The following is a 21,791-nucleotide window of genomic DNA, read 5'->3' as shown; positions in this document are numbered from 1 at the left end:
GGACATACTATTTCATCATGGTCACCAGAAAGGAGTCACCCAACCCTTTTCTCCATCAATAACATCTGTACATACTCTTCCATAGTTTTCATTCCTTAGATAAAACTTTGAATAAGTCTACATATTTGCACTGTATTTTGATTCTAGATTTCACTTGAAAAACTTATTCTGGAATAAATTAAATGAAACAAAGATAAAACTTTTGTTGTCTGTTACTCTTCCATCTGAACTTTTGCCATGATAAGGCTGGATTGTTTAAACCATGTGAAAACAATATTGTGAATAAAGACAAGTGAGTTAAGGTTTTTTAAAATAAGATTTTTAATTGTTTATTAGCATTTGATCTGAGAATGAAATGAAATGCTATAAATGGAAAATTGCTAAGTTGCTGTTAAATGATTGCTACTAATAATGAATGTAAGTGGCTTTGCAAGTAAGTAGAGTAATAAAACAGCAACTTTTATATTCAGAGGTTTCTGTGGCACATACAACTTTCTTTTCATAGGTCTTCTGATTCTGGTACAGTGGTATCCTCTGTAGGTTCAGTTGTTATCACTATAGGAATATTCTCAGATATCCATCCCTTAGGAGTCCTATTAAAGGACCGTCTGCCAGAAAGAGGATTGGCAAAGGCCATGAACCTGGGATCTGTTAACAGTAGTAGCTCAAAATCTGGAACTTTGAATTTAACCATTTTTGATGCTTTTTCAAAACCTCCAAATGGGGTGGCAACTCTGTGGGAAATGAAAAAGAAATATTTATTAATATTCAAATTTATTGGCCAGAAAATAGAAAACAATTTAATACATAATTTTATGGGCATGTTTAATTCATGATTTTATGGGCACATTTATATCCTAAGTATGGTTTTCAGTTTACCTCTGAGGCAAGTATTTCCATTTAAGGACCATGCTTTTATTATAAAAACAGATATTGGCATCAAATTAGTATAAATACCCTTTGTATGTACTCTTAGTTTTGTACGAAACTAATCTATTCCCTGTACCCTGAGCTCATCACAAATGTTTCTAGCCTCTGTGCCTTTGCTAACAATGTTCCCCCTATTTAAGATATTTCTGGGGCCGGCCCGGTGGCGCACTGGAGAGTGTGCCGCTTGGGAGTGTGGCGGTGCTCCCGCCGAGGGTTCGGATCCCATGTGGAGACCGGTTCCCGCTCACTGGCTGAGCGCGGTGCGGACGCGACACCAAGGGTTGCGATCCCGTTGCTGGTCCCCGGTGCAGGTGCAACACCGAGGGTTGCGATCCCATTACCAGTCAGTAAAAAAGACAAAAAGGAAAAAAAAAAAGATATTTCTGGGCTGGCCAGTTGCTCAGTTGGTTAGTGTGCTACCTTGTAACATCAAGGTCAAGGGTTTAGATACCAGCCAGCTGCCAAAAAACAAGAAATGATGTTTCCTCCCTACCTTCTCTCTACTTGTATATGTCCTGTGATCTTTTAGTTCTGACTTCCCTCTAACTATCCCAGCCCACACTCCCTTAGCCAAATTCCTGTAGCATCAATTGTCTTATGCTATGATACGGTACTTTGTATTATCAGCTTCTCTTTAAGAATATAGTTTGGTTTGAGTTATCTGTGAATTTTAAACTCTTCTAAGGCAAGAAGTATGTCTTTTGCATCTTTGTATCTCCACCTCAAAAACCTCAAAATCCTTCCAATTGTTTTCTGAATATAGTCCAACTTCCTTAAATTGGCATTCAAGAGCCCACATAATTTTCTAGCTTTGTTTGATTTAGGCATTAATTAATTTATTCATTCAGTGCCAGGCACAGTTCTAAGTGAACAGAATAAAATCTCAGCTCTTATATTCTAGTGAAGGAGATAGAAAATAAACATAAACATATAGAAAAACATCAAGTAGTGATAGAAGTTATGCAGAAAGTTAAAATAGGGTGATGTAATGGTGAATAACTGAATGACTCAATAGTTACTTTAGACTTAATCATCAGGGAAGACTTCTCTCAAGAAGTGACAAATAAACTGCCATCTGAAGGTCAAAAGTTAGCCATGTACAGTATAGCTAAAGCACATCAGCATTTCCTGTAGAGGAAATAGCTAATGCAAGGATCCTAAGGCAGAAGTTGGCATGTTCAGGAAAAGACAGAAGGTCTATGTTTCCAGATTTTTAGGTGAGGGTGGGTTACAGGGAAGAGGAGACAGAAAGGTAGATTGTCTGGGGTTTTGTCCAAGTAAGGAATATGGATTTCCTTCTAAGTGTGAAGGGAAACCATTGCAAGGTATTAAGCAGGGGAGTGAATAATCTGAATAAATTTTATAAGGATCATTCTGACTTCTTTTGCTGTGTAAAGAGATTGTAAGAGGACAAGAGTGGAAGGCGAAAAGAGTACAGCAATTCAAGCAAGAAATGATGGCTTGGATTCCAGACGTTTTCTGTGAAGATCGAAAGAACTGGGTGATCTCATGGTGTGTTTCAGAGGTACAGTCAATTGAATTTGCTGATAAATTTGATAAAAATTGTGAGGGAAACAGAGATCAAGGATAATTCCTGGGTTTAGACTTTTAGCAACTGGCTAGTGGAAGACCAAGAAAACAGATTTGGTGCCTGGGTAGAAAACATAATTTAGACATCCCAGTGGAGATCATTCATTCAGGTTTTGCCCTATTCTCTTTCAGGCACCCGTTGTTCCAGGACATTGAATAACTGCTTGCTCTTCCCATTTTATGCTCTACTACCTCATTGCCTTTACTTATACTCTCTCTCTCTCTCTCTCTCTCTCTCTCGCTCTCTCTCTCTCGCTCTCTCAGTATTCTGAGCTTTACTACTACATTTCTAAATCCTCTTTAAGTTCTAACTCACATTTAACTTTCTTCTTGGAGTTTTTCCCATCTCCCACAGCCAGAAGTAAGCATTCCTCCCCTAAGTTTCCATGTTTCCATGGATTCTATGAAGGTACTTAAAAAAGTTCATGGAAAAATAGAATTAAAAGATAACACAAATCTTTTCATGAACTCTTTGAAGTGCCCTTGCATTTACATCTGCCCTGTGACCTTATTTTCCATCATTCATTACATTCATGGTAAGTCTGCCTTATTTCTTACCTCCAAGAGAATTGGAATTTTCTTTGATGTGTGTTTGTAATTCATTAAAATATACTTGTATAATGCATTGTACCTGGAAGATCCTCATAAACATATGGACAACAGGAACTGGTAAGACTATATAGATTCTCCAGTATTGTGGAGATTATTTAGAAACCTGGAAGAGACCTCATTTTTTTGTAGTTCAGTCACTATCTTGAATACCTTAATTTCTGTTTGCCTTGTATTAAAGAAGTAATAAAGACATTAATATGTACAGTGTTCTACAAATTTGATTCTATTACTTTCCAGTTGCCTTTTTGTGACTAGTGAATTAAGAAAGGACTGTGTGGATGTTCCCAGCACTTCACTGCTGGAAGTGGAGTAAAAACAACAGCATTTCAAGCTTCAGGCCTTACATCCTTTACCCAACGAATTTGGTGGGAGCTAAATATGTTTGTTTTTAGCAATGATGAATGTTTAGTACAGCCTGTGAGGACTGCGGAGTTTAATTGTCACATTTTGTTTCAAAGTGTCATCAGTGGCATGAGAAGTGTTTTATGTCGCTCTAACTTACTATGTAATTTGACACTGTCCTCTTTTTAAAAATTATTATTATGCATAGTAGAGAAAGTAATTCCAAAAAACTTCTGAAAACCATATTGGGTTAGTTCTAAAACATTTGAAATTATACACATTGAGGGCCGGCCCGGTGGCGCACTGGATAGTGCGCCGCTTGGGAAGCGCGGCGGCGCTCCCGCCCAAGGGTTCAGATCCCACATACAGACTGGCCGCTCACTGGCTGAGTGAGATGCGGGAGCAACGCCGAGGGTTGCGATCCCGTTGCCGGTCCCCGGCCCGGTACGGGGGCAACACTGAGGGTTGCGATCTGTTGCCGGACACGGAAAAAGACAAAAGACAAAAAAAAAAAAAAAAGAAATTATACACATTGATTTGAAAATTTAGTAACAAACTTCTAAAACAATAGAATCTTATTTTAAATATTCACTGGATATTCTGTTCTTCAACTTTTTAAACTCTGCAGTATCTGTAGTTTCATAATAATAATACATTCCTAAAATTTAGTCTATATAAAATCAGTACCAGATTTGCTAAATTTGTAATTTTTTTGTTTGTCATTTGCCTGTATATAACATGTGGGTTTTGATCCTTTTCTTTGTGTATTGAATTCTGGATTCTTGTTTGCCTCATGTTTAATGAATATACAAGTATACTCCTAGAGATAGCCTCTATATTCCAACTTTTCAGTACTATGCCACATTTTTTCTAGTAATTTTATATGCCTTTATTACCAGACAATATCTTTGTCCATCTAAGGAAACCAAATGGTAATTATAAATATCCACTGTTTTCCCAGAATGTACTGGAAGCAAATAAGTAGAAATGAAAGGCACGGTATTTACTCTCAAGAAACTTGCAATCTATTGAGAAGATAGTAAAGTTTTATTTATTTTTCTCAGACATAATTATGTAGAAGAACTCTTCCAGAATACACAAGAAGCAGGCAATATGATAAAAAATAAAATATGTGAGAGTCAAGATAGAGAATATTCAAGCTTGCAGAGAAAGGAAACAGAAAATTAGAGTCACAATCATGAATCAAAGTTATGATGGAAGACATCCTTCCTGAGTTGAAGAAGATTTATAGAGCAAAAGGAGACTCCAAACTCTAGGCAAAGTTAAAAGAAAAGGAAAAAAAAGAAGAAAGAAAGAAATACTACCTAGGTATTCCTTGGCAGAATTTTAATGTTTTTAATATAGTGAGCCACGCATGCAGGGAGAAGGGCAGGGAATGTAGCGGAGGAACAAAAATCAGGCCAGTCAAAATCTTTTCCAAAACATTAAATACCAAGAGATAGTACAATAATGTTGAGTGGGTGTTGGGCAGAAAAGACTGTGACCAAGTAATTATTCATGAGCCAAGGGAAAAATATATATATCCTAGATATGCACAAACTCAGATTGGTGTCTCCTTCCTAAGAGAACTACTTGAAGACATATTCCCGCTAACTGATGGATAGATAATTAACTCAAGTGAAGTCATAATATAAAAAGTACTGGCAATGACAATAAAAACCACTTTAAAAATATGATCATGCAAATGAATTACCAAAGCCAGCTACTATTCTTGAAAAGAAGATTTGTCTAATTTAGAATATTTATATGACAGACAAGCAAATAGTGGTATGCAGATCAAATTAACAAGTATTGGCTGGTGGGCAGGAGACGGGGGGTGGAGTAAAGAGGTTGTATTTCTCATTCTCCCATGTATAGGTGGGAATCAGAAGTTATTGTTTTGTTCTTGAATTTAATAATTAGAGAGATTGTTTATACAGTGTATACATTTGACTGACCTAAAAAGAATGAGGGGTGGAAGTTAAAATAGGATTTCTCCCTGCCAGTTCACCACAGGTGATAAAAGTAAACAAGACAGAGTTTATAGAAAAGCACACAAAAAATAGAACAATTCTAAGAGATGGGATTCTGGAGTCAGACTAGCTGGTCTGAAATACCATACAGACCACATGATTCCCTAATCAGTATGTAGAATCTATTCATCACTCAGTGTAGATATTTAAAGAGCACCTACTATATGCCAGGTACTGTTTGAGACACTAGTATGGTGTGTGTCCTAAAATTCATGTGTTGAAACTTAGTCCCCATTGTGTTGGTATTAAGAGGAGGGTACTATGTACCAGACATTGTTTTAAGTGTTTCTCAAACTCTATTGGTATAAGAATCACATTTGGCTCTTGTTAAACTGCAAATGCTAATTCAGTCAGGGTGGACCCTGAGATTCTGCATTTCTGACCAGTTCCCAGGTGATGTCAGTGTGTTGGTCTGTGACCACACTTTGAGTACCAAAGGCTTTACATGATTGGCTCATTAAATCCTCACAACAACCTCATGAGTTGGTTCTATTTATACCCCTCTTAATAGACAGAAATGAGTTAAATGACTCGCCCAAAGTCACCCACCTTTAAAGTTGTGAAACCAAGATTTGAACCCAAGCAGCCAGACTCACTAGAATTCTATTAATATGAGACAGTTACATCTATATCATACCCCCATGAAATAATTCTTGAGGACAACTGGGCTGTCTCAGATCACTTTCTAAGAGCAGTGTTTTTAGGAATCTCAACCCACTTGGGCTGTGTCTAAATGATGTCAAACCAGGTTGTTATCACATTCATGACATGGCTAGCTGATTCAGTGTCTCACATATTGTTGTTTGATTTAGTGGCTTGGAGAGCCTATGTGACTCAAATTTGATTCAGTACAAAAGAAAACTTATTTCTGGAGTTCAAGATATCCAAGACAGTATTTTATCATTTTAGAAACTTGCCATTTTATATCAACTATGTGTTCATTTCTTGATTCATCCATTTATATATACAACAAATAACAGATTTCTTAGCATGTCTAGACACTCTGCTATGTGCTAAGGAATCAAAGACAAGAAGACTGTAGTAGATCTCAACCTTAAAGAGCTCACAAAGAGTGAAACATGAGGGGAAAAAAACATGGAATAAGCTAGTTACTCTAAGGTAAGAATGTCCTGACTGCAGAGAAGCCTAGGGTAAAAAGCACCTTAGTCTGCCCGGTGAGCAGGAAATTCTTCTCAAACTTAGAGCCTGGAAACAGGACCAGCTACATAATTTTCAGGACCAAGAGCAAAAATGAAAACACAGGGCCCCCTTATTCAAAAATTACTGAGAATTTCATGAAATTCCTGGACACATACAACATACCAAGGTTGAATCATGAAGAGCTAGAAAACCTAAATAGACCAATAACAAGTAATAAGATAAAAGCAATAATAAAATGTCTCCCAGCAAAGAAGTCCCCAGGACCAGATGGCTTCACTGCTGAATTCTACCAAACATTTAAAGAAGAACTAATACCAATTCCTCTAAAACTCTTCCAAAAAATTGAAGAGAAGGGAATACTTTCAAACTCATTCTACAAGGCCAATATTAAGCTCATACCAAAACCAGAAAAAGATACAACAAAAGAAAACTGAAGACCAATATCTCTAATGAACACAGATGCAGATCCTCAATAAAATACTAACAAACAGAATCCAACAACACATTAAAAAGATCATTAACCATGATTAAATGGAATTCATCACAGGGATACAAGATTGGTTCAACATACACAAATCAATAAACATGATACATCATATCAACAGAATGAAGAAAAAAACCCATATAATCATTTCAGTACATGCAGAAAAGTCATTTGATAAAATCCAACAACACTTCATGATAAAAACACTCAACAAATTGGATATAGAAGGAATGTACCTCAACACAATATAGGCCATATATGAAAACCCACAGCTATTATATTGAATGGACAAAAAATGGGAGGCTTTTCCTCTAAGATATGGAATAAAACAAGGATGCTCGCTTTCCCTACTCTTATGTGATATAGTACTAGAAGTTCTATTCAGAGCAAGAAAGGAGGAAGTCAAATTATCCCTATTTACAGATGATATGATCATCATACACAGAAAACCCTAAAGACTCCACTAAAAAATTACTAGAACTAATAAATGAATTCAGCATAGTGGCAGGATACAAGATCAACACAGAAAAATCAATAGCCCTCCTATCTGCCAATAATGAAATAGCTGAAGAAGGAATCAGGAAAGTAATCCCATTCACAATAGGTATCAAAAAAAAATGAAATACCTAGAAGTACATTTAACCAAGGAGGTGAAAGACCTCTACAATGAAAACTATATGACATCGTTGAAAAAAATTTAAGAGGACACAAATAAGTGGAAAGATGTTCCATGTTCTTGGCTTGGAAGAATTAACAGCTTCAAAATGTCCATATTACCCAAAGCAATCTACACATTCAACACAATCCATATCAAAATTTCAATGACATTCTACACGGATATAGAAAAAATTATCCTAAAATTTGTATGGAATCATAGAAGACCTCTTACAGCTAAAGCAATCTTGAACAAAAAGAGCAAAGTTGGAGGCATCATACTTCCTGACTTTTAAGTATACCATAAATCTATAGTAACCAAAACAGCATGGTACTGGCATAAAAATAGACAAATGGACAAATGGAACAGAATAGAAAGCCCAGAAATAAACCCACACACTTACAGCCAACTGATTTTAAACAAAGGTGCCAGGAATATTCAGTGGGGAAAGGACAGCCTCTTCAGTAAATGGTGCTGGGAAAACTAGATATCCACATGCAGAAGATTAAAACTAGACCCCCATCTCTCACCATACACAAAAACAACTCAAAATGGATTAAAGACCTAAATTTGAGACCCCAAATTATGAAACTACTAGAAAAAAAACATAGAGGAAACACTACATGAAATGGGAGTGGGCAGTGCTTTTTTGAGCAATACTACAAAGACATAGCAACTAAGAAAAAATACACAAATGGGACTACATCAAACTAAAAAGTTTCAGCACAACAAGGGACACTATCAACAAAGTGAAGAGACAATTTACACATCAGACAAGGGGCTAATATCCAGAGTATATAAGAAATTCAACAGCAAAAAACCAAGTAACCCAATTAAAAAATGGACAAAGGATCTGACCAGACATTCTCAAAAGAAGACATACAAAAGGCCAACAAACACATGAAAAAAATGCTCAAAATCACTGATCATCAGGGAAATGCAAATTAAAACCACAATGAGATATCATCTTGACTATTATCAACAAGACAGGAAATAAAAAATGCCGGTGAAAATGCAGAGAAAAGGGAACTCTCCTACATTGTTGGTGGTGATGTAAATTGGTACAGCCATTGTGGAAAACAGCATGGAGGTTCTTCTGAGAACTAAAAACAGATCTACTTTATAATCCAGCTATCCCACTACCGGGTATATACCCAAAGGAAATGAAATCAATACATCAAAAAGACACCTGCACTTCCATGCCCATGGCAATGCTGTTCACAATAGCCAAGAGATGGAATCAACCTAAATGCCCATGAGTGGATGAATGGATAAAAAGAACTGTGGTATATATACACAGTGGAATACTATTCAGCTATAAAAAGAAATATCCTATCATTTACAGCAACATGGATGGAACTGGAAACCATCATGTTAAGTGAAATAAGTCAGGCACAAAAAGATAAATACCACGTGACCCCCCTCATGTGGAATCTTAAAAAAAAGTGGTTCTCATAGAATTAGAGAGCAGAATAATGATCATCAGATTTGGGGATGGGTGGGGAGGGGAAGTGGTGGCCTACTAACAGGTACAAAACTATGCTATTTACACTAAGTGAATCATAGTGCGATATATGAATGTATTGAAACAATACACTTTACCCCATAAATATGTACAAGTAAATGTTAAAATAAAAAATAAAATTTAAAAAAAGAATTGCCTTACAGGAACAACACAGCATTAAACCTAGAATGGCCCTTTTAAACGTAGGACATAGTTTGCACACCCATTACTGGGATCTTAGGAATGAATCATTACCCATAAGATACAAGAAACTGGAGTAGAATATTTCTAGATTTAAGCTGAATTTGATCAATTAATCTTGTATTTATTAATTCCAAAATGAATTTTACTCATTTATTTATTTTTCTGAATTAAAGAAGAAATATTCCTCTGCACCAAATTCAATATTTGGGTTTGGCCTTTTGTGGATTGCTTTTTCCCTTTTTATCTAGTTCTGTTTTTGTTTTGTTTTGTTTTTCCCTTCCAATTTGTGGATCATTTTCTTCTCTTGTAAATGAAAATATTCCCTTCCGTTCCATCACCTATTTCCTACCTCCTACCACAGATCAAGTCAAAGGTTGCTGTTTGGAAAACAGTTTTCTTTTCTTTGGTACCATTGAAACTATTTGTTTGAATTTCATTGCCCTTACACACAAGTTAAAGAGAGCCCATTCACAGAGAAATTATGCATTCAAAGTGGGAGACTCCTTTAAGATTTTTAAGATCTCTGAAAATAGTTTCAAGTGTTAGTCAAAGTTAGTGAAGCAAAAATTTCCACAGAAAGATTTGAAATCTACTGAATGATAACTGTGCATCTCTATAATTCCCATAATATAAATTCTTCAAATACAAGTATAACTTAAAATGATTTTTACACTTTGTCATCTGTGTAATGAATAATAAGCCTGTTACTCTTAGATTCACAATTAATAGATGCTTTCTTTTTTATTTCATTTGATCAGTGATGGGATTGCATTTGTAGAAAGTAAGTGCCAGGCATATAATACACTCATAATAATTACTAATTATTCTATAATCTAATGGAGTAGGTAAAATGATTATATAGAAATTAAAATAAATTATGCTACTAAATAGCTTATATACATACTATTTAAAGGTACTTAATCATGTAATCATAGAATTTATTTTATGGATAAGAAAATTAAGATAGGAGAGGCTAAGTGACATACCTAAAGTTACACAGCTTTTTGAAGCAGAGCTGGGAACCTCCTTGCTCCCAGTTTACTTTTTTCACTTGTTACAGGGGTTTAATAGAGTATTATTTGAACATATTGCATAAAATTTGAATATACTCAAAAGGAGTACAAGAATACAAAGTTGTATTAAACTCTGTGCCATTTTGAAATTGTGATTAGACTTGGGACCCAATTATCATCTAGCCATTATTACTGCTGTATATTAGACTACATCTTACCCTTCTATGCTTTATTAACAATATTTAATAATTATATATGATAATGTGGGGCTACCAAATAGTATTATTTTACTCTTTGCAAGGACTTTGGGAATATCTGGAAAATGCTTATTTCTCCCTCTCTCTGTTGCTTCCATTTATTTTTGCAAAAATGAAAAAAATAGATATATCAGAATAAAATCTTAATGTAATAACATGTTGAATTACTTAATAAACAAGGGAAAATGATACTTATTACATTTTATTTTTAAAAGATATTTTATTATTCTTATCTTGTTGTCCAGAAGGTGTCAACAAACAATGTCTCTGTCTGAAAATGTGTATGTAAATATGTTTTATTTTAACACTTACCTTTAAAGAATATTTTCAGTGGATATAGAATAATAGGCTGGTAGTTATTTAATTCATTATTTTAAAGGTGTTATTCTACTATTTTCCATGATTTCAGTGGGGAAATCAACTATCTTATTTTTACTCCTTTTAAGGTAATGTGTCCTTCATTCCTGAGCTTTAACATTTTCCTGTTGTCTTTAGTTTACAATCATGTGCCTTTGTGTGGTTCACTTTGCATTTACCCTTCTTGTGTTGTGTAGTACTTCCTGCACTTTAGTCAGTTTGAAAAATTCTTGGCCATTAATTCTTCCAATATTGTTCTCTTTTATTTGCTTCTTAGACTATAATCATACACATATATTGGCATTTTTATTACTCCTCCAACTATGTCTCCTGCTGTTTTCTTGCATTTGGGTCTTTTTTTCTCTGTCTTTCATCCGGAACATTTTCTACATGAGTTTACCAATCCTCTCTTTAGCTGTGTCTAATCTGCCATTAATTTATTGAGATTTAAAAAAGCATTTCTATCATTCAGTATAACACATGTACAGAAAACCTTATGAAAATGTACATAATATATATAAAATGAGCAATCTTGGGATGACTACACATATTAAGAGTTATTCCAGAGCCCTATATATGTTTCTGCCCAATCACTTCCCCCTCTTGCCCCTAGTAGTAATATTTTGAATTTTATGGTAATATAAACCTAGAAAATATTTTTTAAAACTTAAGGACATTATGCTAAGTGAAATAAGCCAGTCACAAAAGACAAATACTGTATGATTCCACTTATTTGAGGTACTTAGAGTAGTAAAAATCATAGAGACAGAAAGCAGAATGGTGGTTGTCAAGGGCTGGGGGAAGGGTGGAATGGATAGTAATTGTTTAATTTGTATAGAGTTTCCGTTTTACAAGATAAAAAGAGTTGTGAAGATGGATGGTGGTCATGATTGCCCAACATTATGAATGTATTTAATGACACAGAAGTGTACATTTGAAAATGGTTAAGACAGTAAATTTTGTGTTGTTTATTTTACCACAATAAAAAAAACTGTAGAGATAATTTGAATTTCTGAATGGTGTCATTTTCCTTCCAGAGAGGATTTACTTTTGTCACGGCAGGCAGTTTGATTTAGGGGAAGTGGGCTTTGTTCAATCTAAGGCTGTGTTGATTGGGAGCAGCATTTAGTTTTGTGAAGGCTGACCTATTACTTGTTCACTTTACTCCGATGGTATAACCGTTTAGGGTTCCCAGCTGAAAGCTGGGAATATTCACCAGGGCTCCTCCTCCTATTTTTGGTCTTACGACTTGAAATTGCCCAAAGGTTTGCCCAGATTCTCAGCCTTATAGCTGTGGCCAATGAATTAGTAAGTGCCTCAGGGAAGAAAAATGGTACCAACTGTTGAGTTCACATTTCTAAATTTTCATCATCTCCAGGATCTTGGCCCTCAAGTACCCATTTCCTTGGTAGCTTTTCAGTGATTTTTTAAAAATTAGCTTTTCTAATTATTTTTATGAAGTTGTTCTAATATAAACTAATCTGCCATAGCTGGAAATAGAATTCCTACCTATGTGACTTTTTATAATCTTACTCATTTAGCAAGCATTTAAACCAAAGATATGATCACAGTGTTTATTTGTTAAGCAGACTTCTAAAGCAATGCTTGTAATGGACAAAGCTTTAAATTTTGTATGCCCTTGTGCATATACCTTAAGGACAGAAAGGATCTTAAAGCTACCTGTTTGGGATGTCTACATATCACCTTATGTTTCATTTCATCTGTTAATGCTATTTAATGATAATAAGGAGTCTAAGAATACACAGTCATATTGATTAAAAGTATCCCTTAACTTTTTATTTCTATGTTGATGTATACATAAAAAGGAATAAAATTTTCTCAAGTAAAGAAGATGCATTAGCAGGTTAAATTCTCTCTTTTTCTTTCTCTGTCACACACACACACACACACACACAATGTTACATTTACAAAAGCTTCAATTTAACACAGGGAGCTACATTTCCTATTGGATGGTATTTTGCCCATTAATATAGTACTCACTTAGTATTTATATGATCATTAGGCATCTCTTTATAACTGACCCCAATACACCGGGTGTGTCTGTAGAACTAGAAGCAAGCTGCTCAGCAGGTATGAGGTACTGAAGCCACAGGACACAGAAAAGTCGTACTATATCTCTTAAGTACGAATCTCAAAAATAAAGCCTGAAGTATTTCACTATTTTCCATTTTTCCTTAGTGTTTTATATTTTGTAATTTTCTACACTCTCATTTTGGAAAAACATTATATCATTGATTAGAATGGGCCTTCAACCTCTTCCCTGCCACTCCTCGACCCTCTTTAAATTCTATGGTACATCTCATTTATACAATAGGTGTTTTACTACTATAGTAGTGTGTGAAAACTAAAATTTTTACAGTACAATAATTAAAAGTACCAAAGAAGATTACTATTTAAATGCAGTCTATGTGGAATTTTTTTTTTTGTAAATAAAGATTTATTCCTTAATTTATTTATTTTTAAATTAACGGTTATTAAGTAGCCTATAAATTGAGTCTAATTTTTTTGTGGGTGTGAGATAACATGGTAGATATATTTTACTCTAAAATAAAAGCCAACTGATCAAAGAATGGATTATGAGGCCATTAAAAATATCCAAAATCTCTATGGAGATCATAAAAAATAAATAATAGGGAAAAACAGATGCCCATGTATAATCTTTACTACAGATATTTTTGGCAATATTTTGGTATCATAAGTTTTGGTTTGTTTGTGTGCTTGAATCTGGGGCTACTAAGTCTCTAAATTACCTTTAATCTGGTCTAAAGTCTGCAAAAATGTAAATTGGAATCTGGAGTTATGCAATAATTCACAAAGCCCTGAATGTGAATTATTTCTAAAATTTTTAAGCAGCACTGTCATTTGAAGCAACACATAAATTAATATCAACCTTTGAGTTAGAAATTATTATTAAAATAACATTTTTAAAGTGTTGGGGGATAATCTTGATGTTATAACAATGATAGTTTCTGAATCATTTTCTTCATTTTTATACTAAAAAGGACCAAGTTTAAAAATATTAGTAATATTGCAAAAATGAGTTCTTGCCTAGGCTTTGAAGATATCTTATATTCCTATTTAGATTCTTTTCTTAAAAGAAAATATTTTTTTCTACCAGAGGATTTAGTCCTCTGTACAATGATGGAAATATCTTGGTATGACATGCCAACAGTGTCACCCAGTATAATTGGATTACCTGTTAAAGCTCCTGTAATCAGGCAGTTCTGCCTTTCCTTCAGGCTGGAAAAGTTTAGGGTATAAAGCCTCTAAAAGCTCTGGATCACTGCTAATGGCCTGTTCCCAGGGAGACTGATAGTACTTAGGGACAGCTGTGGTGTTGAATTTTTCAGGAGGAATTTCCTTCAGTGGTCCAGAATATCCTTTGGAAAAATATAGCAAGAATAAGTAAACAGAGTGCAGGAGAGTTACTAAACTCCACCTAACATTTTACCATGTTTAATTTTTCATGCTGGTTAAACTTATGAAGAATACATCCTTTTTATGATCCCCCAGAAAACAGCAGTCTGAAAGTGTTAGACGTCTTAAAACTCCTTTAAGCTTATGGAATTTTCAAAAGAACCCACATTTTTAATGTTTAATTTTTCCAAATAATACAGTTATTTTTTCCTTGATCATCTTAGTATATACTTATTCAAGTATGTACTGTGTCTATTCTTAATGTATGAATTCTTTAAGGATAGAGATTAATTCTTCTATTCATTTTGCAATTCCATAGTGATGATTATATACCAAAAGTTCTAACTAAGTGATGAGAGTACCAAACTGTATGAACATTAACTTTTCCATAGGTCCTCTCTCTTTCCTATTTAAAAAAAAAAACTCCAAAAATTAGAAAGCGAAGGGTTGCAGTACAATGATTGAAGCTAAAAGAATATGTATGGATTCTATTGACTAGGAAAGACGTGAAGGTGGATAGGGAAATAATTAACTTTAACTGAGTACTTATTACAAGTTAGGGACTAAACTTATATCACCACACTTAATTTTCATAACAACCCTAGGCAGTAAGATTTGTGTTTCTTATTTTACAGATTGAGGAATCTGAGGCCCTAAGATATTTTTCTTTGTCACCACAGTTGTAAAATGGGAAGGGGTAGAAAGGAGACAGGGTTGAATCCAGGTCTTTCTGATTCTGAAGCTTGTTTCTTCTCCCATGTGGTTAATGCTAGATAGAACCTGCTACCTGCTTTTCTGCCATGACTTTTGGTTGAAAGCTACTGGCAAACTTTATTACAATAGTTCATTTCAGAATTCTAAGTATTTTTAATTGTGTCTAACTGATCTACTTCAATGTTATTTTACCAGGTCTATCAATAGTTTTTCTCTTTGTGTACAATAAGAACGCTCTAATGAATCTAAGCTCAACAATAACTAACACTCAACTTATTTTTAAATAAGATTTAATATTATACAGTTGCTTTACTTACATATTTTCAAAAATAGTATTACCTTTGAGAAGAATTCTAGGAATAATTTTGCTAAATTTACTGTTTATTTTTAATATGACAGATATCTCTAATGTCAACATTATTTAAAATTTAAAAATCTACTTTATGCATTACTCTTCAGGAAATACTTGAATTTTCAAAGACACTTGCTGTAAGTTATTTTGACAAGTTATTGTCGAAATAGATAATATAATTTTTGAAGGATTTTATATTTCAATATCTAACAACATTTCTAAGTAATATAGTCTGGCTGGATAAGGATTTGCTTCTCTTTTAAGATAATAAACAGATATACACTCTAAAGAGACTGCATTTAAAATCCTTTGAGAGAGCAGAGAATAATGAAAGCAATCTCTACAAGGTCACCTCACTGAAGCATTCGTAAATTTGGTACAAGACCTGGGTTTAATTCTTCATCAAGTGTCATAAGCATTCATACCTTCAGTTTCTTAATTTGTAAAACAAGGATTGCAATTAATATGTTATGAAGTTATTGTGAAATTAAAGACAATATATCACAGTATTTCATCAATTGTACAGTCCCCATAAAATCAAATTTTAATATAATTACCAATGACTAATTTTCAGTATAACAGGTGATTGCCAAAAAACACGATGGACATCTGAAGGAACATATGGCTACTATAATTGTTTTATGTAATTTCTTTGGGTCTAAATTTTTACATTTTTCTTGCACTTATCCACAAAACAGATATTTAATGAGAAAAGCTATTTCATTTAAACACCGCTTAATAAGGCTTCAAATGACTTGAGTCATATCTTTAAGCACACAGCAATTTTATTTACAATTTTTTTTATTTAAGGAGATTAGTTACCTGGAGCAATGTTGTCTGGATTCGGAGGGCTTCGTGGATCCGGGGTGTTCGGAGGAGTCAACGGGGCTTGCTGTGAACCACCCTCTAAGTTGCTTTCATCCAGTTTCCCATTCTGCATAGCAATATTGTGCTGTATTTGATCAAAAGTAAACTCTGCTGAAAACTCAAAAATGCAAGTACACTAATAGGGGTGTATATTGCAAGACTCCATCTGTATTATTTAGAATTTAAATACAATGCCATTTCACTGTTTCACGGGCCTCAGTAATTTACATGGTAATATGGTTGAGCAGTTGAATGAGAAATTTTACTGATAGCAAGCTAAGATCTGTTTTATGATAACAATCCACTTAATAATAACTAAAGCTTAGATTAATTGAGCCTTACTGTGTGCCAGGCACTGTGTCTACTGCTTCATATCAATTATTTAATTTTCTGTTCACAACATCCCTATGAGATAAAAGTATTTAATTTTAAAATTTTTCCGAGTCTAATAATGCAGAGCATATTGGCCAAAGATGTGGCTCAGTAATTCTTACATTACCATTGTATTTTATAGTTGGGCTTTAATTAGATACTTTAATATGTAGAAAGTTTTAAAATTTAATCTGAGATTTGAATAGTAGTCATATGTAACAAAAATAAGAAAACAAAACAATTAAACAATACCATTTGTACTTTATGTTTCATGGACTTGTAGAAGGAAGAATTTGTGATTTTTAGAAAATGAAATGCTGAAAAGAGACATTGGTCTTTTAAGTTTTAGGTGAATTGGTTTTATTATGATTTAGGATTTATTCTATGTCAATAATATTATACCTTAAAAACATTCAACTTGTATTTTAAGAGAGGAAAATAGACATTATAATAGATTATGACCTCAGAAGTATGCCTAGGCCTTATCCTTATAATAAACATTGTTTAAATTATATATAGGATATAATGTGTACTTTAAAAAGAAAAACTGCATAAGGTCAAATAAGCTGCAGAAAGAAAAATTTAGTAAGAGCAAATTTAGCGAATAGAGACCAATTTTGACTTTTTTCTGTGTGACATATGCAGAATATATTTACCAATTTTTTTATTTCCATATTTATGGTTTCGTGTTAAAATACACTTTTACATTTTATATTTATACTTAACTTTATGGAAATTTAAGGATAAAAGACTATTTTGTTCTAAAATTCAAGTACTTATAATAATTAAAGGCCATAAATTAGGAGCCTCACCTTATAAAATTATGAAGGAAATAAAGTTTACCCCTGTTTTCATGCCTCACCCACAGACAGCCACTCCCTAAGTGTCTTTTGCACTCATCTTAATCTCTGCAGCATCCAAAAGCAGTCTACTTTCAAATGAGTAGTCTAAATTTAATCTTCTGTTCTTTCATCTGTTTTATCAAAGCCCTCCTTTAATCAGATCAGATATGTCAATGATAAAATAAAATCTTTATGGAAAAGTATTTGTAAAATATTGATAATCTGATATGACGTACTAACTTTCCAGGAACATATACTTTTTCAAAGAATAGCTTTTTAAACAAAAGGATTTAATCTCAAGTAGAATTTTAAAGGACATATTTTGGGAAGAACTGTTCTCGTAGCTGTCTCTGCCTGAGGTTAAACTTTGTAGCAAAAATATTAAAACTTTAAACATTGCATACCTAATTGCAAACTCACTATCATGTTCACACTTTATTGCATACTGAATAAACCCTAAATGTTTTAACCTTGAACTCAGACCTGCCTATGTAGTCTCACCTCTCATCAGCTTTTAAAGTTGTACCCTAAGCTTCAAACTAAACCACTTATGAATCTCCCATTATCTTGTATGCTTTCCTACCTTTGATTCTTTGATCATAGGAGTTCCAGTAGCAAGAGACACCCTCTCTCTCGTTACCGTGGTCAGATCTGCCCTGATTTAAAAACCACCCCCTCTCTGATTCCCCCTCACTCTCTAGTCAAAAGTTCTTTCTTCTTGCCACTCCCATATCATTCACCTTTTAAGTCATCTTTTGTGTCCTGTTTTATTTACTAGCTTGTTAGCTACTTGAGAAAGGGGAATTTTATTTTACTCATCTTTTACAAGGCCTACTATGGTGCCTTACATAGCAAAAGTAGTTAGTGAATATTTGCTGAAGTTTTAGTAAATAAATCACCAAGTCCAGCTGATTTTTTTTTCTATGATCTTTTTTAAAATGTCATCTTTCTTTTTCACTTTAGTCTTCACATACATGCCCCCATCTACTTTTATCTAACACGATAGTCTTCCTTCTGTTCATCTCCACTAAGCATTTTTCTTTTAGTCAGCCTGAATACTAATGCTTCTGAGTATGGCATTACTTCAGTTAGAAATCATTCCTTATTGTCTACTGAATAAAATGCAGACTCTTACACTTGGTAATCAAGACCTTGCACTCACTTAATATTACCTCTAATGCCTTCTTGCACCCTTCCATGAGCCAGTTCCCCATTGTTAACATGTGCCCTACTCGTTCCCGCACAGTCGCTTTACCCACGCTGTTTCATCTGCTTGGAATGTTCTCCCTCCTGTTCTTCACCAAACCAAATCCTAGGTTTTCTCTAAGACCCATCTTAAAATTTCCCTCTTCTTTATGACTAACTGAACCTACAAAAAATGCCTCCATATTTTAATTTAATTTTATTTAATCTCAATACTTTAATGTATATACCTCCCTTTCATGATCTTTCTTATTTCTTTTCATTAGCTGAACTCTGTTAATACATTTATGTCATTTTGGGTCCCCAACTAGTTTATAATCTGGTTTAAACCTACTCAGTGACCATTTTTCTTTTGTATTCGTTTTCTTTAGTTCTAAGGTAATGTTATAACTAAAGATTATTTTAAATAATTGATTGCTAAAGATAAAGCAGTTTTGAATATATATATAATTGAATATTTTACAGTTGGAACTTAGCTCCTATCTTGAGGATTTGACTTAATAATTCACTAGATTATTATTTTTTCTTTTTTTTAACCTAGGCCACCTCTTAAAAAATGGAAAGTTTCTGCCAACTTTAATTATAAATAAGAAGGCAGTTGAGATGAATATAGGAAGTTTAAATGTACAGTGCATAAAGAATTACTTTTCTAAAGTTTCTAGAATGTATTCATGAAATAAATTTCACCTAAGCTTACAAAAAATAATTCTACCTACATTAATTTTTAAGAATTTTTAAACTTTTGTAACCTTTTTCTGGAGATTAATGATGAGCAGGAAAATCAACTCTTTCTAGTTAGTCATTAATTATCAGGAGACACCCAATACCTCTATTATCATCATTAAGTATACAAGCAAAGCCTTATAATGGTTAGGTAGTGACTGACTTGAGCCTTAAATTATACGATTTCATCATCTGTGATTACCTTCAGAAAAGTTGGAAAGACAAATGAAAATTTGTTTCTTTTTATCTCAGTTAAGTTGACCCTAAAGAAAATAAAACTAGAGTAGTAACTTATAGATTATAAAAATGTTAAGTGAAAAACTCACCTGTAATATATATTACATGATTTCTGTTGAAATATCAATAGAAATAAAAGAGTAGCTTTTTGTTTGTTCTATGCTTTGTGCCAAATACAGAGTAGATGTTATTTTTCAAACAAAATGAATAGATATTCTGAATCCCAATATATTTTGTTTGGTCTTATTTCATAATTACTTTTTATAATGTACTTCCTCTTTGCCCAGTATTATTTAAGACTTCCAGATTTCTGGGCCAGCCCCGTGGCGCACTCGGGAGAGTGCGGCGCTGGGAGCACAGTGGCACTCCCGCTGTGGGTTCGGATCCTATATAGGGATGGCCAGTGCGCTCACTGGCTGAGCGTGGTGCGGGCGACACCAAGCCAAGGGTTGCGATCCCCTTGCCAGTCACAAAAAAAAGCTTTCCAGAGATTTCAAAAAGTCCAATATCATTTTGCAGTAATTTATAGAAGAAAATTTTAATTTTCATGGATAATCCTTCAATTTTGTTTTTCTTTGAATGCTTATTTTTTTCACCCATCTCCTTTTTTGCTGTTTTGTTTAAGAAGTATATCAGTTCATGAACTTCAAAACTGGCTTCAAAATTGGCTCATGTAGCAAGCAATGTTTCTTCATTTCTTTTTAAGAACATACATATCCTATTACTGTTGCTTGTGTCACAGAAAGTATATGTGGCTTGAATTTACCAACATCCCTTAACAGTAGAGTGAGCTCAAAGCTGCACTTATTTTTTTCTATTTTTAAAATGATGCTTAGTATTTGAACAAATGGCACTGATTACTAGGGAGTTGGTTTATATTTTCATCTCTATGAGGCCCTAAACATTATAATAAAATAAGAAATATATAAAGATAAGTTAAATCATTACTTTGACAATATCTATAGATCAAGGAAAGCTGTAAAAGTAAAAGCTTGTTCCAGAAAATGTAGTCAATGAATCGGGTTAATGTGATATAAACCATATAAAGATGATTTGAGGACAAATTGTGAATTAACTGTTGCTCTGTGTCTTTCAATGTCGTTTGCTGTCTCCATCATTAGACACAGGCTGTAATATTTCTCTTTGAGCTCGCAGCATAGTATCTAGAGGATAATAGGCACTTAATAAATATTTGCCAAAAGTATAAACAAATGAATAGAAATAGACCTGGAACCAATGCTATCTTCAAAACTCCTTTGTAGTAACAATGTTCCAAGATGCAATCTAGTGCCTTGACAAAATGAATATATCATCATATATGTGGCTTGCTCTCATCCTCAATGATTATTGTGCAGCGAACTTTTAGAATTAAGATCAGAGACCATACAGATCAGTAAAGCCAGAAGCACCTTAGAGAGCATTTGAATTCATGCCCTTATTTTATAAATGAGAAAAGAAATCCAGAAAGGCAAAGAAACTTGTAAATTAACTCCAAATCACACCGCTGATGGCACATTCAGGACCAAACCCTGCTCTTCTGGTTCCCAGGCCAGAGTTTCTTTAATTATACCATAATAGGTGTTAGTGCCAAGATATCTAGAATTCTGAGAGCTGCGTTTTGGTATTCTTTATTATGGTTTTGCTTAAATCAAATCAATATACTTCCTTGAATAGGAAGACAGTACATTTCATCAGACTTCAGAGTATGTTATGTAACTCAGTGAGATTGACTTCATTGCATACAGATTTATTGTTTATTGCTCTGAGCTATTTATCAGCATTTAATTGTTTATTTCAATATGCCTGTTTGGGACTATTTTATTTATTTAGTGCCCAATCTTCCAGAAATAGTGAAAAATTGTCAAGACATATCTTATACATTTTATATAACCAGAACATTT

At 33.8% G+C, this 21,791-nt stretch overlaps 1 protein-coding gene across 1 annotated transcript in view; it reads right to left on the bottom strand.

The window, feature by feature from the left end:
- Window positions 1-303: 303 nt before the first annotated feature.
- The window catches only part of MYOZ2 (myozenin 2), a 40,219-nt gene continuing 18,731 nt past the window's right edge, over window positions 304-21,791 (bottom strand). The window contains exons 4-6 of the mRNA XM_008592141.1: window positions 16,469-16,598; window positions 14,360-14,543; window positions 304-734 (exon numbers count right to left, since the gene is read on the bottom strand). Of these exons, the coding sequence (XP_008590363.1) occupies window positions 500-734; window positions 14,360-14,543; window positions 16,469-16,598 (549 nt within the window). The 3' untranslated portion in view covers window positions 304-499. The remainder of the gene's footprint in view (window positions 735-14,359; window positions 14,544-16,468; window positions 16,599-21,791) is intronic.

Source organism: Galeopterus variegatus, unplaced genomic scaffold (genome assembly GCF_000696425.1).
Source record: "Galeopterus variegatus unplaced genomic scaffold, G_variegatus-3.0.2 Scaffold152, whole genome shotgun sequence".
In the NCBI taxonomy this organism is placed as follows: Eukaryota; Metazoa; Chordata; class Mammalia; order Dermoptera; family Cynocephalidae; genus Galeopterus; species Galeopterus variegatus.
This window is presented reverse-complemented; position numbering and strand designations above follow the sequence as displayed.